The 27,742-nt window shown below is 35.8% G+C and overlaps 2 protein-coding genes and 1 long non-coding RNA gene across 3 annotated transcripts; 1 reads left to right on the plus strand and 2 right to left on the minus strand.

Annotated features, from left to right (window-relative positions):
• Nucleotides 1–552: 552 nt before the first annotated feature.
• On the plus strand, nucleotides 553–27,607 carry LOC103509655 (transmembrane protein 214-B). The gene is made up of 12 exons (XM_026823945.1): nucleotides 553–799; nucleotides 1,565–1,758; nucleotides 2,036–2,191; nucleotides 2,364–2,490; nucleotides 2,823–3,017; nucleotides 3,758–4,011; nucleotides 5,278–5,365; nucleotides 5,527–5,604; nucleotides 6,047–6,195; nucleotides 24,751–24,853; nucleotides 25,444–25,542; nucleotides 27,342–27,607. Exons 1-12 carry the CDS (start codon nucleotides 685–687, stop codon nucleotides 27,605–27,607), a joined length of 1,824 nt encoding a protein of 607 aa, XP_026679746.1. The 5' UTR covers nucleotides 553–684.
• On the minus strand, nucleotides 14,483–17,406 carry LOC103509650. The gene is made up of 2 exons (XM_008474274.3): nucleotides 15,081–17,406; nucleotides 14,483–14,931 (listed from the first exon to the last, which is right to left on the minus strand). Exons 1-2 carry the CDS (start codon nucleotides 17,233–17,235, stop codon nucleotides 14,513–14,515), a joined length of 2,574 nt encoding a protein of 857 aa, XP_008472496.1. The 5' UTR covers nucleotides 17,236–17,406; the 3' UTR covers nucleotides 14,483–14,512.
• Nucleotides 23,500–24,567, minus strand: LOC113467654. The gene is made up of 2 exons (XR_003391647.1): nucleotides 24,163–24,567; nucleotides 23,500–24,085 (listed from the first exon to the last, which is right to left on the minus strand). It is a non-coding gene; the product is annotated as an uncharacterized LOC113467654 (long non-coding RNA).
• Nucleotides 27,608–27,742: the final 135 nt, after the last annotated feature.

The following is a 27,742-nucleotide window of genomic DNA, read 5'->3' on the forward strand; positions in this document are numbered from 1 at the left end:
GCGTAGTTACCTAAATATGCTTCACTTCACCAACAGAGCACAAGGTCACAGTCCACTGAAGTTTGACCCTCTTGGGTCAAATTTTCTCTGTTGTTCATTTTATAGCGCCATTTTTTGAAAAGAGAAAAAAATCTAAAACTGATCCTCCCCGGGGGAGAATCGAATCCGCGGCCTAGCCCCTACAGGGCAGGCACGCTACCAACTTCAGATTGCTTTTTTTTACAGATAAAGACTGGAAGAAAATCCAATCCGATGGAATCCTGCCCTATAAGGAAACCAAGTACACAATAGAGACGTTTCATACAGATAAAGACTGGAAGAAAATCCAATCCGATGGAATCCTGCCCTATAAGGAAACCAAGTACACAATAGAGACGTTTCATCCCTTATTTTAGCTGTACAATTCGAACAGCATTTTCCCTCAAGGTTAGGATTGCCTTACACCTCCGCCACTTTGGGCTTTTTGCGTTAAATTAAAACTTTAAAGGGCCAAGGTAAGCCACGTCAAACTCTAAGATAAGACTGTCAATCTGCAACCCTTTTACCACAAGTCGTTAAATTAAAACTTTAAAGGGCCAAGGTAAGCCACGTCAAACTCTAAGATAAGACTGTCAATCTGCAACCCTTTTACCAGATTAGATAGGTTTTATTGATAAATCCTAAGTTAAATTTTTCAGCAGCAAAATGCCGGATTGGGAAATTGTTGGTAAAAAGAAGAAGGAGATAAAACTGACAAGGAAAGAAAAGAAAAAGGAGGAACAAGAGTTCATCAACACTGCCCCCAAACTCGAAGAACTACGTAAGTACCTATTTTTGCTTTATTCTAGACCAGTTCCTTTAATTGACTATTTTGTGTACTTGTTGGTAGAGAAAGATTCCTTATTCCTATGGGATAAGGAAAGTAAAAAAGAGTCAACTTCACCATCCTTATTCTAGACCAGTTCCTTTATTTGACTATTTTGTGTACTTGTTGGTAGAGAAAGATTCCTTATTCCTATGGGATAAGGAAAGTAAAAAAGAGTCAACTTCACCATCCTTCTTGTATGTAGCAGTTGATCTATGTACAACATAAAGCAGTACTTCTCAAAGTTGTTGCCATGGCGGCAAACTTTTCAAGACTCCAACCTTTCCATAGCACAACTTTGGTACAAACAACCCTTTGTCTGAAAGTAAAAATTGGTAATTGATGATTCTCATGAAAAATATAACTGTCCAAATGTATTTTTTTCGTAAAGATCGTCAAAAATAATAAAGTAGCAGTTGATCTATGTACAACATAAAGCAGTACTTCTCAAAGTTGTTGCCATGGCGGCAAACTTTTCAAGACTCCAACCTTTCCATAGCACAACTTTGGCACAAACAACCCTGTGTCTGAAAGTAAAAATCGGTAATTATTCAGAACCCTAGACAATCTAAAAAAAAGTCTCCTTTTGTGTTTAACCTAAACTTGGAATAACACTGAACACTGCTCTTTTGTGACAACTCCATTTTGTAGCCATCTTTCATTGTCATGGCTTCTGAAATATGTAGTACCGAAAATTATTTTTGATATTGTTCATTCCAGTACCTCATTCACAAGTGGTATCCCTTTATGCCAACCTAACAAGCACTAATGCCAAGAATGCAAAACCAAACAAGCCTGTGAACAAAGAAAATGAAAAGAAGAATCAAAAGAAACTTGGTGAGAAGAAAAAGAAAGCAAGTCATTCAAATCCCACGAGTGAAAAACCAAGAAATCTGGAAGTTGCTGTAGCAAATGTAAGATTCATAATAGGTTTAAATCTCAAAAGGGACCCAAGGATAGAATCTCTTAACATGGCAAATATTCATGACTTGGTGAACATGCCATGATAGCCAATTTAATACAATATGTGCCTACTTACACACATACCTAGATGGAAAAAAAATTATACCTAATTAAAAAGAAAATAAAATCCAGGTAGGTGTAGGCTGTAGGTATGCATGTATGCTATTACTATACTGAAACAATACATAATAACATTAAATTAATTTGTCTCTCTCATTTTTCCTTTAGGTCAAATATGAGGAACTCAAAAACAACTATGAAATTGCAAAAATCAGATTTGATGAAAATCCACTGTTCCAACTCAAAGCACTCACAGCCTTCTTGTCTTCAAAACTGGTGGTTGATCAAAACAAAATTGTGTTCACCGGGAAATGCTTGGAACACCCACTTGCTCCTTTAGGTCAAATATGAGGAACTCAAAAACAACTATGAAATTGCAAAAATCAGATTTGATGAAAATCCACTGTTTCAACTAAAAGCACTCACAGCCTTCTTGTCTTCAAAACTGGTGGTTGATCAAAACAAAATTGTGTTCACCGGGAAATGCTTGGAACACCCACTTGGAATGTTCCCGGATAAACATCGGCATTTTATTCACAGTGTGTTCAATGAAGTAGGCAAAGAAGTGCGGTATCAGTTCTTTGATACTTGTCTATTAGCATTGGTCAGTGATATGAAGCAAGGTAATGAATCTATGATTTAGACCTCAAGTAAACGTAAAATTCCTTCTTAAATTGCCACTCCTTTGATACTTTTAATGTTGATACACTTGTAGGTAGGGTATTACCATAATGCATGGTAATACCTACACACAAGGATTAGTTGCTAAAGAACTGAAGTATTGGTGACTCACAAAAAAAGTTCTTTTCTTATTTCAGATATTTACTGATCTAAATGTCAGATAACAAAGAATAACTAATGGTATGTTTTGATTTCAGTTCTTTTCTTATTTCAGATATTTACTGATCTAAATGTCAGATAACAAAGAATAACTAATGGTATGTTTTGATTTCAGGAAATCCCATATCAGGCTACAAGGTGATGTTACAAAGTTTGGTCAGCCACTACCCCGAGGTGGTCTATGAGAATTTTGACCTTATCTCAGATCTTATCCAGGGCTACACTAGTCCAAACAAAATTACCATCAGTACAACTATTATGTGGGTCATTGCTCAAGCTGGAAACTATAACTTCAAGCATGGTCTTCAAGGTAAGACATTACTATTTATTTGTTATTGGGCATATACTTGAGAGTTTTAACTGGTAAAAAGTAAGTATCAGTTCAAAACTGCACTTCCTTGCCATGCAGAAGGTCCCAGGTTCGAATCCTACCATAAAAAAAAACACTCATATTTGATTGCAGATTTTTGAATAGATTATTTTCTGGTGTTTATGTGTTGATCCAGCACCTAAATGGGAAATATTGTGTCTCTTATCAATCTGATGGGGAATACTACGACACAGACCACATAAGTCTAATGCACTCATATTTGATTGCAGATTTTTGAATAGATTATATTCAGGTGTTTGTGTGTTGATCCAGCACCTAAATGGGAAATATTGTGTCTCTTATCAATCTGATGGGGAATACTACGACACAGACCACATAAGTCTAATGTAGCAGTTGTTTTATTGCGACGAAATATAAACGGAGGTGGTGGTGAAACACTCATCTTCTTTTTTTTTTTTTAACTTGTGTTACTCTCCAAGATACTGTACATACTTGGTTTTCCAGTTGGCTCTATTTTCAAAGGAAAATTCGTTGATTTTAACTTGTGTTACTCTCCAAGATACTGTACATACTTGGTTTTCCAGTTGGCTCTATTTTCAAAGGAAAATTCGTTGATTTTGCCTCTCCAATATTGTCTATTTTTATTATTAATTTTAGGTGAGTGTATTTCATTAAATAATTAAATGTGTACTGACTGACGATGTTTTCTACTGTTTCAGTGTGGCGTACGTTCATGTTGAGTTTCATAGAGCAGAAGAACTACACGCGTTACTCTCTGGACTATCTGAAGCATCTGTTCACCCGGCATCACATCAAACGAGACGCCCTGTCTATTCCCGAATATCTGGAATACGTAGACCTCCTGTTCCAGGGCTATGTGATTCCCAAGGCGTGCGTTACGGAGCTGCAGTCTTCCTGTAAACTGTTCCGAGAGCGAACCTCTCTGGAAGACGCAGGCAAATATTTCCTCATGGTAAGTCGTGTTCATCCACTTTTTGACAACCGGGAATCGAACCCGGGTCTTCCGCGTGCAAGGCGAGCTCAGTGGTATCCCCATCCGTGGCACAAGCTCTGCTTATACGGATGGGTATACCATTTATATGAAAAATGTATGTTGTGAGTTTTTTGTCAATCAAATATAAATGGAAACTTGTTAAAAAAAAAAAGTGACCACTACGACATGGGAGCTGACATCTCTAAATAAATTAAATAACTGGGCTACTTAAGTACTTACTTATGCTTATTAAAGTTCACTTTTTGACAACCGGGAATCGAACTCGGGTCTTCCGCGTGCAAGGCGAGCTCAGTGACCACTACGACATGGGAGCTGACATCTCTAAATAAATTAAATAACTGGGCTACTTAAGTACTTACTTATGCTTATTAAAGTTCAATTGATGTTGGTATACGAAGCTGCATCGTCGCACAACCGACAAGCACCTAGACCCTTCCATCTAACATACAAGCACATCAAGGAAAGTTGTTGATTACTTTTTGGGCTATCGGGGGCCCTTTTTTCCCCAGATAGAAGGAAGACAGTATAGGAGAAAGCCAGCCGTTCTGAGAACCAACATTCATTCAGGATAAAATCCATCCCGGGTGGGAATCGAACTCGCGACCTACTAGCACTCAGAAGACAGACGTACAACCATTCAAGCTAACTAGGCTAGCATGGGGGCCCTTTTTTGACAACCGGGAATCGAACCCGGGTCTTTTGCGTGCAAGGCGAGCTCAGTGACCACTACGCCATGGGAGCTGACATCTCTAAATAAATAAAATAACTGGGCTACTTAAGTACTTATGTTTATTAAAGTTCAATTGATGTTGGTATACGAAGCTGCATCGTCGCACAACCGACAAGCACCTAGACCCTTCCATCTAACATACAGGTACATCAAGGAAATTTGTTGATTACTTTTTGGGCCATCGGGGGCCCTTTTTTCCCCAGATAGAAGGAAGACAGGATAGAAGAAAGCCAGCCGTTCTGAGAAACAACATTCATTCAGGGTAAAATCCGTCCCGGGTGGGAATCGAACTCGCGACCTACTAGCGCTCAGAAGACAGACGCACAACCATTCAAGCTAACTAGGCTAGCATGGGGGGCCCTTATTTTAGCTGTACAATTCGAACAGCATTTTCCCTCAAGGTTAGGATTGCCTTACACCTCCGCCACTTTGGGCTTTTTGTGGCATGTATAGTTCAGGAAAGGTAAATGTGTTTTGCCTGTGATTTCTGTCAGGTGCTGGAAGAGAGAATACCTCAACCGGGCTCAGCTCTGTACAGACAAGAAACAGTGGCGTTTCTCTACTCATTGCTCAGAGAAGATCCTCACGCTTGTTTTACTCAATGGAGGAACGTGTATAGGAAAGGTAAATGTGTTTTGCCTGTGATTTCTGTCAGGTGCTGGAAGAGAGAATACCTCAACCGGGCTCAACTCTGTACAGACAAGAAACAGTGGCGTTTCTCTACTCATTGCTCAGAGAAGATCCTCACGCTTGTTTTACTCAATGGAGGAACGTGTACGTGAATAATCTACCGGAATCTGTGCTCTTACTTCGCTTGATTTGTAAGTACCGACTTGATCACCCACCCAATATATATATATATATACATTTTTTAAGAGTTTTGATTTAGGGAACTGTCTGTAACAGCTATCGTCCCGAAATTAAAGAGAAAAGGCATTGGCATTTTTTAAGAGTTTTGATTTAGGGAACTGTCTGTAACAGCTATCGTCCCGAAATTAAAGAGAAAAGGCATTGGTGGCACACAATAAATCTCTAGTATCTATTCATTTATTATTAAAGAGGTTTGATAGAGGGAACTGTAACTGCTAGTCTTATTGTTCCGAAATCGAAGAGAGAAGAAAGACAGGATAGGAGAAAGCCAGCCGTTCCGAGAACGAACATTATCCGTTCAGGATAAAAATCCTCCCCGGGGGAGAATCGAATCCGCGGCCTAGCCCCTACAGGGCAGGCACGCTACCAACTTCAGATTGCTTTTTTTTACAGATAAAGACTGGAAGAAAATCCAATCCGATGGAATCCTGCCCTATAAGGAAACCAAGTACACAATAGAGACGTTTCATTTGATAAACCAGTCGATGTACAAGAAGAAAATCCATTGTGAAGGACTAGATGAATGTAACAGAATCATAGAGGTAAGAATATTAGTACAGTACTTACTTTGGTAATGGTTGCTAGTATGTAGTGTGATAAGTTGGTTATGGTTATGATGGTCTCTTCTTTCTACCTGTTAACTAATTATATTATCTGAGATTTCGACGTATGTATCTGAAGGTATGTATCATGGGAACCCTAGACAATCTAAAAATAAGTCTCCTTTTGTGTTTAACCTAAACTTAGAATAACACTGAACACTGCTCTTTTGTGACAACTCCATTTTGTAGCCATCTTTCATTGTCATGGCTTCTGAAATATGTAGTACCAAAAAATTATTTTTGATTTTGTTTATGCATTCCAGTACCTCATTCACAAGTGGTATCCCTCTATGCCAACCTAACAAGCACTAATGCCAAGAATGCAAAACCAAACAAGCCTGTGAACAAAGAAAATGAGAAGAAGAATCAAAAGAAACTTGGTGAGAAGAAAAAGAAAGCAAGTCATTCAAATCCCACAAGTGAAAAACCAAGAAATCTTGAAGTTGCTGTAGCAAATGTAAGATTCATAATAGGTACTAGTTTAAATCTCAAAAGGGACCCAAGGATAGAATCTCTTAACTTGGCAAATACTCATGACTTGATGAACATGCCATGAAAGCAAATTTAATACAATATGTATCTACTTACACACATACCTAGTTGGAAAAAAAAAATTATACCTAATTAAAAAAAAAAAAAAACCAGGGAAGGTTAGGTATGCATAAATCTAATACACAGATTCCTTTATCACAAGATTAGAAAACAGTAGTGAACCTAACTGTTATATCACAATCACAAATTCCTAGGGATAATATAACATGAGTGTTCCAATGTGATAGTGAATGAAACCGGTTTTCTATTAAATACGTCACGAGTTCAAGAGATGGTTGCATAGGGGATGCAAAATGAACGTGCCTCTACGGAGACAGAAATGGAGGGAAACACCAGGAGTAATCGTAGATATGTAGACAGAAAAGTTCGTTAAAATCTTGTAATAGACGTGCATATGTTATGTTTTCTGGAAGGAACAAAAATCAATAGCATCAGACTTGGTGACATACATTTATTTTTCCCAGTCATCCTGGAGGTTTGATTTTTCTAATTATATTATCTGAGATTTCGACGTATGTATCTGAAGGTATGTATCATGTGGAGTCAGAAAGATGTATGTGTAGTTCAAAGTTTTCCCATAATATTGTAAGTTATTTCGTTCAGGACAGCCACTGCCATCCCCATGACTTCACGTGACGTGATGGTAGTGTGTTTTCATCTTTACAGACACGGAAGATAAGTACTGCTGAAACATGTAACAAGGAAGGTACGATGAGAAGGAGGAATAATATTATCAGATTATTTAACTTGCTATAGGTACTTGTAATAAACGAATATGAAGCACGGTATTCTCCATAAGGTTTTGTCAGATTTCCTTATCACTTACTTATAGGTAGTGGCATCAGCCAATTGGTGCTCCATCCAGCAAGGTATGGTAGTCTATGGCAGTATAAAGTTGATTCTGTCCATGTCCCTTTTTGGTTTCCTGTTATTACCTAAGCTGTTTATACTGGGGTCATTTCCTTTTAGTTCCTACTTTCGTTTTGATATTTGTGAAGTTCACCTTGTCATTGAACATGCCATGATAGCAAATTTAATACAATATGTGCCTACTTACACACATACCTAGATGGAAAAAAATTTATACCTAATTAAAAAGAAAATAAAATCCAGGTAGGTGTAGGTATGCATGTATGCTATTACTATACTGAAACAATACATAATAACATTAAATTAATTTGTCTCTCTCATTTTTCCTTTAGGATGCAAAATGAACGTGCCTCTACGGAGACAGAAATGGAGGGAAACAGTTTCAGCCAAGGAATGGTTATTTTGAAATCCCTTTTATTTTCATTCGATGAGAGTGAGGGGTTGGTAAACTGTGTACCCTCTCTGGCCTCTTGTAACAAGAGGCCCCTTTTATTTTCATTCGATGAGAGTGAGGGGTTGGTAAACTGTGTACCCTCTCTGGCCTCTTGTAACAAAGATTGTAAAATTCACCTGTTTCGACTTTCCTACAGAATAACATTGAAATACTCTCATTTTCAAAGTCATATTATTACAAAAATTCTTCTACTCTGATAGGTGTTATTTTTTCGAGACTTTCTAAAATCCCCCAGTAACGATCTATTATAAGCTTGTACTACACATTACAATAAAATGTATTCAATATGGAAGATATGTTTTATGACATCTAAACAAAATAAATACTGTAAGCAAGTGTTTTTAAATGCCTAATGATCTAATGAAGAATAATTATTAATCAGTATGCTTATAGTGTGTTATGTAATCGAAAGAAATCCACGTTTTCTGAATAGATTTACTGCAGAGAATCTTTCATTGGGATTGAGAATTCCAACTCTGATGTTTGTATGTGGAATAAGAGTATCTTGTATATTATTTCGTTTAAATTGATCTATTTTGTTTTTTGTTTATTAATTATATATTATAGATTAAATTGATCTTTAAATTGATTTGGACATCTAAAAGGTAAAGTGTTTGAATTTAAATGTGCAAAATGAACGTGCCTCTACGGAGACAGAAATGGAGGGAAACAGTTTCAGCCAAGGAATGGTTATTTTGAAAAAAGACCGATCCCTTTTATTTTCATTCGATGAGAGTGAGGGGTTGGTAAACTGTGTACCCTCTCTGGCCTCTTGTAACGAAGATTGTAAAATTCACCTGTTTCGACTTTCCTACAGATTAACATTGAAATACTCTCATTTTCAAAGTCATATTATTACAAAAATCCTTCTACTCTGATAGGTATTATTTTTTCGAGACTTTCTAAAATCCCCCAGTTAACGATATAAGCTTGTACTACATATTACAATAAAATGTATTCAATATTACAATAAAATATATTCAATATGGAAGATATGTTTTATGACATCTAAACAAAATAAATACTGTAAGCAAGTGTTTTTAAATGCCTAATGATCTAATGAAGTTAACATTGAAATACTCTCATTTTCAAAGTCATATTATTACAAAAATCCTTCTACTCTGATAGGTATTATTTTTTCGAGACTTTCTAAAATCCCCCAGTTAACGATATAAGCTTGTACTACACATTACAATAAAATGTATTCAATATTACAATAAAATATATTCAATATGGAAGATTTGTTTTATGGCATCTAAACAAAATAAATACTGTAAGCAAGTGTTTTTAAATGCCTAATGATCTAATGAAGAATAATTAATCAGGATGCTTATATTGCTTATAGTGTGTTATGTAATCGAAAGAAATCCACGTTTTCTGAACAGATTTACTGCAGAGAATCTTTCATTGGGATTTGCTTATAGTGTGTTATGTAATCGAAAGAAATCCACGTTTTCTGAACAGATTTACTGCAGAGAATCTTTCATTGGGATTGAGAATTCTAACTCTAATGTTTGTATGTGGAATAAGAGTGTCTTGTATATTATTTCGTTTAAATTGATCTATTTTGTTTATTGATTATAGATTAAATTGATCTTTAAATTGATTTGGACATCTAAAAGGTAAAGTGTTTGAATTTATAATGGGCTATGGTACAAAAAAATCTTTGTACCCGTTTAATATGTATTTTATTACAAGAAAAAAATCGCCATTTATAAATGGAGGTTGAGAACCACTGTAAGGATAAACCTAAACCTTTGAGTCAGGGCTGAGCCTGAGGTTGTTTTTTTTTTACGGGCCGTCCTCAGGTTTTCCTTTTGAGTGATGGCAAAAAGGTAGAAATTAATTTGCTTATAAAGCATTTTAAAGAGATCCATTTATTATTAGAAATATGTATTAGATAAAGATTACAGAAAGCCTCATGCCTAGCCCTCCTTATTTCGCCCTACACCCATATTCCATTTTCGTAGTTACCGCGCATATCTGCCCCTCAGCTTACCCTCCATCTATTCCTTCCTTCATATTTCGAGTTGTGTACTATACGTGGAGACGAATGTTCAACTGATAGACTGTTTGCTTTTAATGTGATTTGAACTTGGAATTGATATTTGTAAATTAATTACCTATCATTTGATTTCCGAGTGGTGATCCTAATGTAAATGTGCGTCTTTTTTTCCAACACACTGTTAAATCCTGATAATATTAACTTCTAAAACCAGTCTGTTGGAAGTTTTCCGTTATTTTTACTATTCTTTTCTACGGGCCGTCCTTTCCAGTTTTTCCTTTTGAGTGATGGCCAAAAGGTAGGAATTAATTTGCTTATAAAGCATTTTAAAGAGATCCATTTATTATTAGAAATATGTATTAGATAAAGATTACAGAAACCCTCATGCCTAGCCCTCCTTATTTCGCCCTACACCCATATTCCATTTTCGTAGTTACCGCGCATATCTGCCCCTCAGCTTACCCTCCATCTATTCCTTCCTTCATATTTCGGGTTGTGTACTATACGTGGAGACGAATGTTCAACTGATAGACTGTTTGCTTTTAATTTGATTTGAACTTGGAATTGATATTTGTAAATTAATTACCTATCATTTGGTTTTGATTTCCGAGTGGTGTTCCTAATGTAAATGTGCGTCTTTTTTTCCAACACACTTAAATCCTGATAATATTAACTTCTAAAACCAGTCTGTTGGAAGTTTTCCGTTATTTTTACTATTCTTTTCAGTGTTATCATAGTCTTACGTGTCCCTACATTGTTCAAATCTGGTAGGTAGGTTTTTGATTATTTTTATTTTAAATTGTTCATGAGTATATTTCCGAGTGGTGTTCCTAATATAAATGTGCGTCTCTTTTTCCAACACACTGTTAAATCCTGATAATATTAACTTCTAAAACCAGTCTGTTGGAAGTTTTCCGTTATTTTTACTATTCTTTTCTGTGTTATCATAGTCTTACGTGTCCCTACATTGTTCAAATCTGGTAGGTAGGTTTTTGATTATTTTTATTTTAAATTGTTCATGAATATCATATTAGTAATCGCTTGGGCTTATTTTCTGCTTCATAAACGCGTTTTCACTTGCTTTTCCATTTGACATTTATTTGAATTTATTTTGAAAGCATTCTTTTATGGAAAACGTCTTTGTTCCCATATTAACGCAGTATTTTTTCAATGAGAATTTTAACAATATTCGGTATTTAATCCATTTCTATAACATTAAGTGGAAAAAAAAACAATTGAAATAATTGCAGAAGTAACCGTATGTAGACAGAAAAGTTCGTTAAAATCTTGTAATAGACGTACATATGTTTTCTGGAAGGAACAAAAATCAATAGCATCAGACTTGGTGACATACATTTATTTTTCCCAGTCATCCTGGAGGTTTGATTTTTGTATTTATATCTGTATCATTTTGCTTTGGGTGGATAGGGAAAATCTTTTTGTTCCTCTTTTTTTTTATTATTATTTTGAATTATACCGGATGTTTATATGCAATTATGCACTATGTAGGAAAGGAAGGTGTAGTACCCTGTCCATCTTGTTGGGCTGTATTCCTTGCTTTGATAGAGTCCTCTTTGAGTGCATCTAATTCTACTAATTGATCAATTGAACTTGGTCTCTCTCTCACACACACATACACACAACGCACACACTAAACAATTGAGCTGCATTTATTTATAAGATTATTCATTATTATTAGCATTAATTTCATGAATCTAATCTATTGTTCTACTCTTGATGTTTCCTGTTATTACCTAAGCTGTTTATACTGGGGTCATTTCCTTTTAGTTCCTACTTTCGTTTTGATATTTGTGAAGTTCACCTTGTGTTATCCAGAACTCAGTAGGAACCTAATTTACATAGTGTGCCTATCTTACACCACAATACCACTGAAGGATATTATAACAATAGGCTTTCAAAGAATACTCGATTGATTGATGTTTTTCATTAAAATGCATTCACGGTTCAAGTTTAGTTTATAATTTTAAGGACTTTATATGTGCTCTACCAATGCTCTGCCTATGTATTTAATAGTGTATATATCGCCTATGAAAATAGTAAAAATATTGTCTATACGCCCCACACATTATCAATATTTTCAAAGTATTGTCAAATATATTGACAAAAGTATTGATAATGTACAGACCGCATATCAACTGATCTTGGCATACCAGTTTTGCCGGGAATTCGAAACGCGGTAGACAACCACATGTTTCTTTTTGTTAGCGCCATTATCAAGTTCAAGGCCGTAGCAGTGTATTTTAATGCTAATATGTTCATTTCTCTCAGCTACACAACCTCACACAATGCATGCCTCAACCTCAGTTATCCAGCTCAGACACCAGACAGTTCACTATTCACTTTCAGTATTTCAGTAAACGAGTCTTTCTTTCAATTTGAGAGTGTTTTCTAGCAGATCTTCCTTACATAATCCCAAAGTTCAGTCACTCTGTGCTATTGTTAAAGTGTCCGTTTGTGTCTCAATGTCTCATTTTTCTTTGTAATCAAATAACACGTATTTATTTTGTAGGTAACAACAAAACAAACTAGAAAGTGATCTTTTCATAATATCAATATTCGGTTTTCGTCATATCTTTTTCATAAAGAACACAATAATTATTATGCAATCCATGTTATCCACGAGTGAATCATTTCTAGTTCAGATATTACTAGCACTAAGCCGGATGGCCTTCCAACCGAAAATAAATCTCTAGATTCTGTAGTCATCTATGCAATCCATGTTATCCTCGAGTGAATCATTTCTAGTTCAGATATTACTAGCACTAAGCCGGATGGCCTTCCAACCGAAAATAAATCTCTAGATTCTGTAGTCATCTTGTCAACAAGAAGACGTTACTTGGCACACATTTCAAATCCTTATCATTTTCGTGGCTATTTTGTATTCGTGCTTTTTCTAGTAGTCAGTCAATTTAATTAAATTCCATATTCCGACGTGTTATTTTGCTATTTGGCTTAGTATGTACCTAATTTATCGTGACCTAATGTTGACAGATCACTTGTTTGGAATTGAATAATGTTATCATACGTACCAGGTTATCTTTTCGTGTCTATTTTGTATTCGTGCTTTTTCTAGTAGTCAGTCAATTTAATTAAATTCCATTTTCCGACGTGTTATTTTGTTATTTGGCTTAGTATGTACCTAATTTATCGTGACCTAATGTTGACAGATCACTTGTTTGGAATTGAATAATGTTATCAAACGTACCAGGCTCGTAGACAGACAACAACGTACGTTATACGTTATACATATGTACTTTGAAATTCTAGAGATTTAGGGCCGTTTCTAATAGGTATAACCTAGGAGCATTGGCTCACCTTTTCTGTTTACCGACAGCATAATACATATTCTCTCCTCTTTGATTTCACCCCTTCGATTAGTGATAATGATAACTCATGTAATTTTTTCATTATCTCCATTGTCCTGTTAATTTCCACCTAGTGCTGGCTCAGCACAGGCCTGATTTTGGAGAAGATATTATACATTATAGCTATCGTGTACCTTAGCAACTGGCGAGATGACCACTATCACCTGTAACCACTTACCTGTTTGGACATTTGTAACAATTATCCAATAGAATTTAGTGAGTCCTAAGTGTAAACCATAGTCAGACGAATAGGTCGTATATTAAAATACTAATGTAGACAGTAATCCCTGTAAATTACATCAATGTTTAAATTATATTATACGTTTTTCAATTTCGATTTTGTTAATTTGTGCCTGAATGTATATTTTCAGAGTGCCTTTTCAAGACAAATATGAAATTTCAGAGAGAGAGAAAATGTGATTAATAACTTTGCCGTTAAAAGGTCCGACTACAAGAAAATCAACAATCCAAAAACTAATCTATTTCGTGATAAGATATAGGTTCTATTATTATTTATTTATTTATCAATGATTTCAGTGATAAAGACATACTATTGATAGCGTGTCTCAAACAAATCCCCAGCCATGATTCCTGCGTTACTAGTATAGCAATTCCATCCCTTGTGGCCGTTCTTTTTGTCACGCATTTTGACGAATATTGTGTACAATCTCATCTATGCCTTTGTGAAATTGATCATCGTTTCCATCTTCAAACTGATGTACAATTCCGTTGCCCTTATCTTGTGTGATTATCTTTTTTACCCTTGGTTAGTATTTTTTGTTCTTTTTTTCGAGGTATATAAGTTATACAGGTAATAAATTAATACTAAAAGAGACAGTGGAATTACACCTGATATTGATAGTAATAATGTATATAAATATTATTGACGGTACGCTAGATTGTTAGGCCATCTTTGGCTTACTTCAGATGAAGACAAGGTGAGCTCTTTCGAATCTATACTCAAGTAGTTTTAATCCCTCTCATATCAATCTATTTATTAGATACAATAAGGCTATTGAGCTCTTTCACATCAGGTAGCAGTTGATACTTGTGAATATCCTCAATGCTCCTAACGTGTAAGAGTTCACATAAATTTACGTAGACTTCTTGGGGAGCTTTCTTTCTGCGAAGGGCGTTTTTAAAAGTTCGTTGAGTCTTATACGTGAACATTCCATTTTGTTGCAACAATTCTGAGTAAATTCGGTCTGGAATGATCAGTCTCGTGTTGTAAATGATTTTCTTGATTGAATCTCGAATATTGAGAACCCATTGTAAGAGCAAAGGAAATGATGACCTGATAGTTGTCTCGGTAAATACGAACCCAACATCCGAGAACTCCAAGGCAAATCCTGTTATAGCTTGACTGATTGAGGATGGCGGATTTTTTGACGTTTTATTTTGCACGGACCCTGAAAAAAAGTCACCATTCAGTATTGTATCTTTTATTCAGGAATAGTTGTGCATTATTCTGAAATACATATATGTCTTGTAAGATCAATATTGTCACCTACAAAAGGGGTATTTAACTACAAGTCGGAGGAGATATCTGTTAACTCACCAGACTTTTTTGCCAATACTTCAGTGTTATATTTATGTATATCTTTCACCAATCCTGCCATTATTGTTGTATCTTCAAATAAGACGAAAATATTGTTTAATCCAGTATCACCAGCTTTATAGAGTTTTTTACACAAGTTCTTGAAACATGGCTGAATGTAAAATTCAAATTCCAATGTGAGGTTCTGCTTATAATCAATACCTATCAAGTAACCTCTGTATTTTGATAACTCTCGACTCATCTTTACTGTGTTCACTTCAGAATTGCTGTATGTTTTTAAATTGTCACTTCTATTTTGTGATAAGTTCACTTCAAGACTTGCGTATTTTACTTCCTCAGTTTCTTGTCCTTCAAATTTCAAACTTTCTAGGGATGCACCATTAATCGGTTCTTTATCGTATATAGCAGATGGAGACAATATTTCCTTGATTCGATGAAAATGGTTGAATTTGACGAGACTGTTGAGATCGATCCGGAATAAACAAATTCTAATGAGAACTACGTTCTCATTTTCACTCAGGATGATTTCCTTTGGAATTTCCATTTCTTTAACATCTTTGGGAAAATCATTTAGGTTAGTATGAGTTTCTTCGGGTACTAAAATGCTTGCAATGTCCTCAGTGTTCTTCTCCTCTTTGACTGTTAAAGATTTCTTTTTATTTTTGAGATTTTTCATTTTATTATTTTTGACATTGTGTGAATCAATGTTTTCATGTATGTCCTCCTCTTTCTCTACTTTTGGTTTTGCTTTCTTTTGTATTTCACCGATTATTTGTATAATCATGTGTTTTAAGTAGAAAGCGGCGAAAAATCTCTGTTGGTCTTTGATAGTTGTGAAGGGAGTCATTTGAAAAAAATTCAATTCCATATTTTTTGAAGTGGGTTTAGGTATGGTTTGTATATTTGTAAGAGGATGTTCAAATTCAATAACAGCATGAATTCTTCTCACATCATACTTGTCTAACACTTCAATCGGTAAATTAGAAAGATTTCCCAATTTCAGGCTCATAGGTTTCAGTTTTGTTGTAACTTCTGGCGGTAACGGATCCTTTGATTTCAAAAGCAATCCAAAATAATGTCCATGTAAACTTGAGGTGTGAAACCACGCGGAAGTTGTAGATTCAGAAAAGAAATTTGTTCCATTCACAATGATTTCCAAATGATCTTTTGCTTCAACTTCTCCATACTCCACTTTGCCTTTCTTCTTAGTCTTCTTTCCTTTGGTATTCGTTTCAATTTGAATTTCTTCTTGCTCCTCTATCTGTTCTCGTTGCGAATCACGTGTTATTGCTTGGTGCCAGCTTTGAATCAAATTGATCACTTTACATTTTTGTTCTGAGTCAAGAATCCCACTGAGAACGCTACCATGTGGAGGAATCTCCCAAATATCGAATGAATTCTCAACTTCAATGTTAATAGTGCTTTGATGTTTTGTTTCTCTCTTGCTTTTTCCTGTTTGTGGTCGTTCTTTGAATAGACTGACTTGTTCCATTTCTACTGCAAACAAAATTTCAACTTTTTTGGGACACACATACCCGTCAAATATGATGTCATTGTCTCGAATTTTTTTATCTTCTAGATTATCACTGTGTTCTAGCGTGAATATTTGATCAATATTCAATACATCGTCTACTTTGGTTTCATTAATGTCACCAAAATCATGCTTCATGATAAGTACAGCCCAAGCTTTCTCATCCTGTATGTAGCATTTGATGCATTTCACAATGTTATTAAAATATATCTTTGCTATATGTCCGCAATATTGAATGAGTATTTGAAACTTTTGACCGAATAATTGATAGTGAATAACAGCTTTACTTTGTTTGAGCGTTTCATCAAAAAGGAAAACTTCATCGAGTTCTGCGTTTATTCCTAACTCTTCAGTAATTTGTCTTTCTACGTCAACATCGATATCTTTAACTGTGGAACGTGGGTTTACTTGATTCTCCATTAGGATTTTCAAAATAGCCTGCAGTTTCATATTCATATTCTTAAAGGGATTAATTAGAAAATTTCCAGTAGGTGGTTTATTTTTTCCTTTCTTACCAGTCTTTTCCGGGTTATTTTGTGAATAAATATTTAGGATATGTTCCAACACATTAATTTCTGTGCTATTAAAGTCAAAACACATTACAAAAGTCATTAACAGTTTCATTTTGTTTTCTTTTTCGTAATACTTTCATGGGTTTTATTTCCTTTGTTGGGCTTCAGTTTTGTGTTGCACCTCCTATGACATATCAATTTATGTACTCATCTCTCTTGAATGAATTCACATTACCCTGAATTTAGCTGAAAATACATAACTGAACAACTGTAAAATTTGAACTGTGGCTGAAAAGTCGAACTTGGAGGGATATTACAAGTTCTGTTGATCTTTCTTCGTCATATTTCATTTATGTACTCATCTCTCTTGAATGAATTCACATTACCCTGAATTTAGCTGAAAATACATACACTGAACAACTGTAAAATTTGAACTGTGGCTGAAAAGTCGAACTTGGAGGGATATTACAAGTTCTGTTGATCTTTCTTCGTCACCCTAAGTTTATTTTATCTGTATTGATATTAAATAACAAACAAACAAACCCTTGATATCGCCTTTCTTACGTGTTATTTTAAACAAAGACACCAATATCGTGATTATTGGAGTTCTCGGATGTTGGGTTCGTATTTACCGAGACAACTATCAGGTCATCATTTCCTTTGCTCTTACAATGGGTTCTCAATATTCGAGATTCAATCAAGAAAATCATTTACAACACGAGACTGATCATTCCAGACCGAATTTACTCAGAATTGTTGCAACAAAATGGAATGTTCACGTATAAGACTCAACGAACTTTTAAAAACGCCCTTCGCAGAAAGAAAGCTCCCCAAGAAGTCTACGTAAATTTATGTGAACTCTTACACGTTAGGAGCATTGAGGATATTCACAAGTATCAACTGCTACCTGATGTGAAAGAGCTCAATAGCCTTATTGTATCTAATAAATAGATTGATATGAGAGGGATTAAAACTACTTGAGTATAGATTCGAAAGAGCTCACCTTGTCTTCATCTGAAGTAAGCCAAAGATGGCCTAACAATCTAGCGTACCGTCAATAATATTTATATACATTATTACTATTAATATCAGTGTAATTCACTGTTTCTTTTAGTATAATTATTACCTGTATAACTATATACCTCGAAAAAAGAACAAAAATACTAACCAAAGGTAAAAAGATAATCCACAAGATAAGGGCAACGGAATTGTACATCAGTTTGAAGATGGAAACGATGATCAATTTCACAAAGGCATAGATGAGATTGTACACAATATTCGTCAAAATGCGTGACAAAATGAACGCCACAAGGGATGGAATTGCTATAGCTAGTAACGCAGGAATCATGGCTGGGGATTTGTTTGAGATCACGTATCAATAGTATGTCTTTATCACTGAATCATTGATAAATAAATAATAATAGAACCTAGGTATATCTTTATCACGAAATAGATTAGTTTTTGGATGTTGATTTTCTTGTAGTGGACTTTTTAACGGCAAGTTTTTAATCACATTTTCTCTCTCTGAAATTTCATATTTGTCTTGAAAAGGCACTCTGAAAATTACATTCAGGCACAAATTAACAAAATCGAAATTTGAAAACGTATAAATATTTAAACATTGATGTAATTACAGGGAGTTACTGTCTACATTAGTATTTTAATTATCGAACTATTCGTCTGACTTGGTTTACACTTAGGACTCAACTAAATTCTATTGATAATTGTTACAATGTCCAAAACAGGGTAAGTGTTACAAACAGGTAGTCCTATTCGTCTGACTTGGTTTACACTTAGGACTCACTAAATTCTATTGATAATTGTTACAATGTCCAAAACAGGGTAAGTGTTACAGGTAGTGCTCATCTCGCCAGTTGCTAAGGTACACGATAGCTATAATGTATAATATCTTCTCCAAAATCAGGCCTGTGCTGAGCCAGCACTAGGTGGAAATTAACAGGACAATGGAGATAATGAAAAAATTACATGAGTTATCATTATCACTAATCGAAGGGGTGAAATCAAAGAGGAGAGAATATGTATTATGCTGTCGGTAAACAGAAAAGGTGAGTCAATGCTCCTAGGTTATACCTATTAGAAACGGCCCTAAATCTTTGGAATTTAAAAGTACATATGTATAACGTACGTTGTTGTCTGTCTACGAGCCTGGTACGTTTGATAACATTATTCAATTCCAAACAAGTGGACGTTTCATTTGATAAACCAGTCGATGTACAAGAAGAAAATCCATTGTGAAGGACTAGATGAATGTAACAGAATCATAGAGGTAAGAATATTAGTACAGTACTTACTTTAGTAATGGTTGCTAGTATGTAGTGTGATAAGTTGGTTATGGTTATGATGGTCTCTTCTTTCTACCTGTTAACTAATTATATTATCTGAGATTTCGACGTATGTATCTGAAGGTATGTATCATGGGGAGTCAGAAAGATGTATGTGTAGTTCAAAGTTTTCCCATAATATTGTAAGTTATTTCGTTCAGGACAGCCACTGCCATCCCCATGACTTCACGTGACGTGATGGTAGTGTGTTTTCATCTTTACAGACACGGAAGATAAGTACTGCTGAAACATGTAACAAGGAAGGTACGATGAGAAGGAGGAATAATATTATCAGATTATTTAACTTGCTATAGGTACTTGTAATAAACGAATATGAAGCACGGTATTCTCCATAAGCTTTTGTCAGATTTCCTTATCACTTACTTATAGGTGAGAGGAGGTAGTGGCATCAGCCAATTGGTGCTCCATCCAGCAAGGTATGGTAGTCTATGGCAGTATAAAGTTGATTCTGTCCATGTCCCTTTTCAACATCGATAGTAGTTGTTACTATCAACAACCTGTCAAATATTTATATTTTTTCAACGTGGGTCTTAACTCTTCTCATTCTTTCGCCATTTCTAATTCCGTCACTTTTTGGATTTCCGCTTCGTGGGAACTTCACATCTTCTCCTTTTACTCGTTCGTTTATGTAGAGTGTAGAGGTTAGGCTTTTGCCATTATTGACCTTCATCAAAGTGCACTCTAGGCAAGGGTCATCTCAGAGACTTGTGAGATAACAATTTACTCTGATTAGATTTCTGAATAAATTCAAAGTTATTTTTGTAAGTAATTTTTATTGAGAGATAACTAGGCTTTTGCCATTATTGACCTTCATCAAAGTGCACTCTAGGCAAGGGTCATCACAGAGACTTGTGAGATAACAATTTACTCTGATTAGATTTCTGAATAAATTCAAAGTTATTTTTGTAAGTAATTTTTATTGAGAGATAATTTGACTATTTTGTGTACTTGTTGGTGAAGAAAGATTCCTTATTCCTATGGGATAAGGAAAGTAAAAAAGAGTCAACTTCACCATCCTTCTTGTATGTAGCAGTTGATCTATGTACTGAGAGATAAGGTTTAGGGCTATTCACCTCTTCTAAAACGATGCAGCCTTTTACTGAATAAAATTGGGCTACAGGTTCCTTACCTTGGAAGTTAAACTCTTAACAACCCCGACCCAAAGTTGTGACTTTCGTCAGAAAGTAATTTCTCATCCCTTCAGGGGACTTAACTCTAAAAAAAATACCATTTATAAAATTTCCTTAAATTATTCCCTCTCAAATCGCCACCCCTTATAAAAGGAAAGGACTGTGTTGAACATAAATGCTTGTCACAAATTTTATGACGACTTGGACTCGAACCACCAAACCTCCCGATCCGAATTCGACCGCGCTAACCACTACACCACTGAGGTTGGTGTCCTCCACCCCTTATACCTACCATTGAACTGAATCAAAAAATCTAATAAAGTCACCATTCAGTATTGTATCTTTTATTCAGGAATAGTTGTGTATTATTCTGAAATACATATATGTCTTGTAGGATCAATATTGTCACCTACAAAAGGGGTATTTAACTACAAGTCGGAGGAGATATCTGTTGACTCACCAGACTTTTTTGCCAATACTTCAGTGTTATATTTATGTATATCTTTCACCAATCCTGCCATTATTGTTGTATCTTCAAATAAGAATCCAATACACAGATTCCTTTATCACAAGATTAGAAAACAGTAGTGAACCTAACTGTTATATCACAATCACAATCACAAATTCCTAGGGATAATATAACATGTGTTCCAATGTGATAGTGAATGAAACCGGTTTTCTATTAAATACGTCACGAGTTCAAGAGGTGGTTGCATAGGGGATGCAAAATGTGTTCCAATGTGATAGTGAATGAAACCGGTTTACTATTAAATACGTCACGAGTTCAAGAGATGGTTGCATAGGGGATGCAAAATGAACGTGCCTCTACGGAGACAGAAATGGAGGGAAACAATACATATGTATAACGTACGTTGTTGTCTGTCTACGAGCCTGGTACGTTTGATAACATTATTCAATTCCAAACAAGTGTATTCTTTCAATTTTCAGATCGAGTCCTACTGTCCTGGTATCACGGAGATGGCTCAGAAGGCAGCTCTGAGCGCTTGGCAAGGATTCCTACAACTAGCACAATATGTGGTTGCTCAAAGCCTGACTATTCTGACGGTGGTGTTGCAGTACTTGCGCCAAGTGTTTGCTCAAACGTTGGAATATCTGCAGAAAAATGTGTTTGTGTAAGTTGAAAACGGAATAATAGAATTCAAAAATCTGTTTACTCCAGCAGTAGACTACTACTATTACTGTGGTCAAATTCTGAAATTAAATTAAGGACACAATTCCATACCTCGGCTAGGATTGAACCCACGCCCTCTTGTTTACCAGGCAAATGTTTCGACCGTTACACCATCGAGGCAGTTTGTATTTTTTGCTTCGGTGGTGTTGGTAAACTACTACAACCCAGGCTAGTTAGCTTGGAGGGTAGCGCGTCTGCCTTATAACCGCTAGGTCGTGGGTTCAATTCCCGCCCGGGGCCAATTTTATCCTAAGTTTAAATTTAAAGGTTCTTTATAGGAACGGCTAGCTTTCTCCTATCCTGTCCTCTCCTCGATTTCGGGACGATAAGACCCCCTTCGTTACAGTTACCTCTACCAAATCTCTTTTTCTTTTATCTTTTGAAGATCAGAAATAATGTTTTTTTTTTCTTTATTTCGCAGTGGTGACTACTCTCCAGAGAACCTCCAGAAGATGGCATTCCAAGGTGTGAGCGTAGCGCAGGAGTACATCTCTAGCTCGGTAACCTGGTTATCGCACAAACTAAGCGGTCTGGCCAATCAATAAGTTTCAATGAGTACCAAATTATCAATGCATAGGGGACGCATGATCTAATCCCCACTGGGGAGCTGGGGACACATAATCTAGTCCCCACTGGGGACACAAGTGATCTAGTCAGCAGAAATTCTAGAGACTTAACAGCCCATACTGTCCCTTGTCTTACTGACATTTATGACTGAGGCCGGGGGCCATAAAGTAAGTTTAAACTTGATTTAAGTTTAACTCTCGGATGAAACAATATGATTGGTTGATTTTTAAAAATTCAAAAATTTCAGCCAATCAGATTGCTTAATCGGAGAGTTTTTTTTTATTATTATTTATTATTTAAAGTGGCAGGATTTTCTAGATTGAGCTCTTCCACCCAACCACTGTTAAACTTAAATCAAGTTATTATTATTTATTATTTAAAGTGGCAGGATTTTCTAGATTGAGCTCTTCCACCCAACCACTGTTAAACTTAAATCAAGTTTAAACTCATTTCGTGGCCCCGGACCTGTGAAGGAATAGTTGAATAAATCTGACTAATAAATTAATCAGGTCATTGCTTTCTTTAGTTGAGTAATGCACGACAATTTCTTGTCTCGTAAATTTCGAGACCAGAAATGGAACAAGAAATAATGTTCATTTCTCGCCTTTTCATTTTCCAACACGAATGGTTATTTGTCATTTCTCGTCATTTTCCTACACGACGCGACGAGTGATTTCTCGCTACGTCTCGAAATTTGTGAGACGAGAAATGAATTTTGTATCGTCTCGTTTCGCATACATCACTATTTCAGTCGATCTTTTCTTGCCATAGAAAAGGCTTCAATAGTGCGTTGTTGGTCATATTTACCATGTACGTTGAAAGACCAGAAATGGAACAAGAAATAATGTTCATTTCTCGCCTTTTCATTTTCCAACACGAATGGTCATTTGTCATTTCTCGTCATTTTCCTTCACGACGCGACGAGAGATTTCTCGCTACGTCTCGAAATTTGTGAGACGAGAAATGAATTTTGTATCGTCTCGTTCCGCATACATCACTATTTCAGTCGATCTTTTCTTGCCATAGAAAAGGCTTCAATAGTGCGTTGTTGGTCATATTTACCATGTACGTTGAAGATTTCTCGCTACGTCTCGAAATTTGTGAGACGAGAAATGAATTTTGTATCGTCTCGTTCCGCATACATCACTATTTCAGTCGATCTTTTCTTGCCATAGAAAAGGCTTCAATAGTGCGTTGTTGGTCATATTTACCATGTACGTTGAACGAAGCAAATGCTTTCACTGCACTAAGCCTAACTTAACTTCCACGCATAGAAAATTTGAAAGGTGTAGACGGTATGAAAATCAAGATTGTAAAATAAAAGATATTTTATTCAATGTTTGTGTTAAAAGAATTTCACTAAATTTTGTTCACTCGTATTGAAATCGCAGTTTAATCGTATTCTGTTTAACCCACGAGGTGAGATTTTCTCTTGGTGAATTGTAATCTGTTTTCATACAACCAAATACTTTTCACCTATATCTAACTGTAATCACTGTATCGTTTTTTTTTTTTTCTATCTAAGGACTTCCTATGTGGAAATCTGATAAAGAAAAACTACCTATTTGTATTTAAGTCTTGAAAAAAAAAAAATCTTCCCATGTTCTATTTTGTTTATATTTTTCTGTTATACAGATTTACTCATATCTATAATGTAAGTAGGCAAACCGATTAACATAAATCTCTCAAAGATCAGCTTACAATCGATACCTCCTAAACTGCTAGCATAATGGAACAGCTTGTTCTTAGCTGACGGTCCCTCTCAAAGATCAGCTTACAATCGATACTTCCTAAACTGCTAGCATAATGGAACAACTTGTTCTTAGCTGACAGTCTAAATTAAGCACTACTTGTACATGTAGAATATTGTAAAGTTATGCGATTTTTTAAGAGCTCTAGTGAATTTAAGGACTGTTTCAATGCTCGAAACCTGCCTCGGTGATGTAGTGGTCAAGACGCTCGCTTCCTAGGAGGTCCTGGGTTCAATCCCAACTTTGTCATCCGTATAATTTAATGCTTTGACCACAGTAATGTTAATAACCTAGTGCTGAGGTAAAGGGACTTTTTAGTCCTATGCGAGCAGTAACCACTGCTACATAAATTCCTCGACTTTTGACTCTTTCATTCCTCATATTTATTTAACCTTTTTTTACTTTAATGTTCAGTGTACTTTTTGTAATTATTTCGTTTTCTGGATCATATGCTTATCACGTAGAAAAAACGCACACTTGCATAGTTCAAGTGTTCCTATCCTCGGATCTTCATTATCCATTTACCTTTCTCATTTTCAGATGGTTCTCAAAGAACGGTCCAACTTTTAATTTAATATTTGACTAATGATAGTTATAAAATGGTCTTTCTTATCTTTGTTTCAGACATTAACAACCAAAATGACAGTCAGTAAATCGTCACCTCTGCGATGGCTCACTAAATATGGGTACCCTTGGGGGGGTTATCAAAGATGGAACTTTTCTATAGGTGATTATAAAAACTTGATATTTTGGTGGCATATTATCCAGGTCCTCGGTTTGTGCTCACGAAAATGAGTGCACCCCGAAAATCCCGAAATATCCAGGGACTAACAGTGATACCAGTATCCAGATGGCCACCTTAACTTTACAGACTAAAAACTAGAAAAAAGTTAATATCTTTTAATTCACCAAATGGACTACATTACATTGAAATGGGGGGTCTTTTCTGACGAAATTCCTGTGTGCGGAGTCCAGTATGTAGGAGGTAGGACTATTACACCCTCTAAATTCTAAATGGACTACCTTTTCTATCCCTTTCTCTTAGGAAAAAGCGCCAAGAAATATGGTAATGAGCTCAATGAGAACTTTTCTGACGAAATTCCTGTGTGCGGAGTCCAGTATGTAGGACTATTGCACCCTCTAAATTCTAAATGGACTACCTTTTCTATCCCTTTCTCTTAGGAAAAAGCGCCAAGAAATATGGTAATGAGCTCAATGAGAATTTCTGACGAAACTCCTGTGTGCGGAGTCCAGTATGTAGGACTATTGCACCCTCTAAATTCTAAAGGGACTACCTTTTCTATCCCTTTCTCTTAGGAAAAAGCGCCAAGAAATATGGTAATGAGCTCAATGAGAACTCTGGTCTCCCAGAACAGCGTTCCTCTATCCTGCCCCTAACTTTGGAACCCTACGAACGCCCTTAGTAGAAGACACCAGCGAGATAAAGAGGAGAGGGTAATATTTATAAAACATCGCCTCACTAAATCAGAACTGGTCATTATAAATATCGTAGTGTATCAGAGAGTGAACTTGTGTTTTTGTTTTGAAAGAAAAAAATAAAAAAAAAACTTTATAAACATTTGTTCGAATAATAAAGTTTAAAATGTTTTCCCTTAGTGTTTTAAGTTTTTGTTGTGTCGTTTTGAGTGTGACCTGTGCCCCATCGTAGTGTATCAGAGAGTGAACTTGTGTTTTTGTTTTGAAAGAAAAAAATAATAATAAAAAAAAAAACTTTTTAAACATTTGTTCGAATAATAAAGTTTAAAATGTTTTCCCTTAGTGTTTTAAGTTTTTGTTGTGTCGTTTTGAGTGTGACCTGTGCCCCACAAGGTAAGCATCCCTCAAGTTTTCAATACCTACCTAAGTACCTTTAAAAAAAACCCCTGAGAAAATGTAATACTTATTTAATGTGGGCCCTCCGCGAATTGGTATCCAGCGCGGTATCTAGAAGTCTGAAAAATACTTCGAAGTATTTTTATAAAATAAATTTCAATTATTTAGCCAACGAAAACCCGTAACCCAACATAGTCAACAGTTCGTTTTTTAAGGATACAATTAACAATAATCAATGCATATTGCAAAATCTCTAGGGGTTCAAAAGTAAACTGGGTTACATTGAAGTTACATTAGCATTACACTTGTGTATGGAAGGAAACTCATATTTACCTGATCTGGACACATTTTCAATATCATTTCCTCTCTTCGATTTCGGGACGATAAGATCCTAGTAGTTACAGTTCCCTCTATCAAACCTCTTCAAAAAATCATGGCACTGTACTTTGAAATTGTCAGAATCATCAGAATCTGAATGTGCAAAAAAGGGACTTCCCCGGTTCTTCACCCGTTCCAAACGTACAATAAGAGCTGATAGACATACATGAAGACCAAACAGACCCCTAAGCTAAAACTTTCTCAATAATTTTGAGACCATCGGATCAGGTTCAAAGATAACGGAAAACGCGAACGTCCTTTATTTTAGATAATGGACATCATTTCGAAGACCGAAGGTTACGAAAACGAAACGTTACACAGTTATTACGTACAATTAAAAATATGCCGAATTTGTCCGTAAAAAACAACATCGAGCTGAAAACGAAAACCATGAAATATGAACAAAGTTGTTCGAAAAATAGGGATTTTTTCATATTTTAACGTTTTTTATGGACAAATTCGACATATATTTAATTGTAATATCTGTGTAACGTTTCGTTTTCGTAACCTTCGGTCTTCTCGCGTGTTCTTCCGTCTTTTTTTCTGTGTTACTGTCTTTGTCTACCGCGGCTGTTCTACTACCTAACGTCTTCTGGGCTTTCAAGATAGCAACGCGTATCCATGATAAAGTAAGTCTAATTAATGTATTGACCGTTGCAATGAACTCTCAAGAATATGTAAAATTTCAATTTATTACGGAGCATTAGGAAATCAATAACAATATCAAATATTTATTTAATGTTTATAAATGAAAACGTACAGCCGCCCCTAATCTCATCTCAGACCATTTCACTATCAATATTATGCAGCTTCAGAAATCATGCGTAACAAAAATGACTCGGGCCTGTCTAAGTACGTCAATCAATCAGGAAATAAATGATTCTCTGCTGAAGGTAGGTACAATCCTCTATCCTTGCAAGCTGCATAGGGCAAAGTGGCTAGAGCGAGTAGGTGTGTAGGAAAAGGGTCCATCATCTGAACAAAGTCACAATCTTGCGTTACAGAAATGTTGGACGAGCTACAGAAAAGCCTCCTGTCCACCAGGGTTGGATCTCCTTCAGTCTCAGTGTCGGCTCCACGGATTCCAGTATTTGGTGTGTCCACCTCTACTTCTACTGATGAAGATGATGACGATACCAATGTAGGTGGTACCAGCGTTTCAATCAGCGGAGCCGGTTTCGGACCTTTCTTCCGTCTCCTGGGAGGATTGGATGGCAAGGACCTCAAGAACAAGACTACCGTGAAGACAGAGGTAAGAGGAGATACGTAGAGAAGTGGGTTCTAGAGGTGTATGTAGCCAAAACCAAATGTCAGCCCAAAGCTGACGAAAAACGCGCAGTGATGGGAGATCATTTTTTGCATGGGTTTAGATTTAGACCAATAGGTACCTACAGAGGAGATAAAC

The sequence above is a fragment of the Diaphorina citri genome, unplaced genomic scaffold, assembly GCF_000475195.1.
Source record: "Diaphorina citri unplaced genomic scaffold, Diaci psyllid genome assembly version 1.1 scaffold518, whole genome shotgun sequence".
NCBI classification, from domain to species: domain Eukaryota; kingdom Metazoa; phylum Arthropoda; class Insecta; order Hemiptera; family Psyllidae; genus Diaphorina; species Diaphorina citri.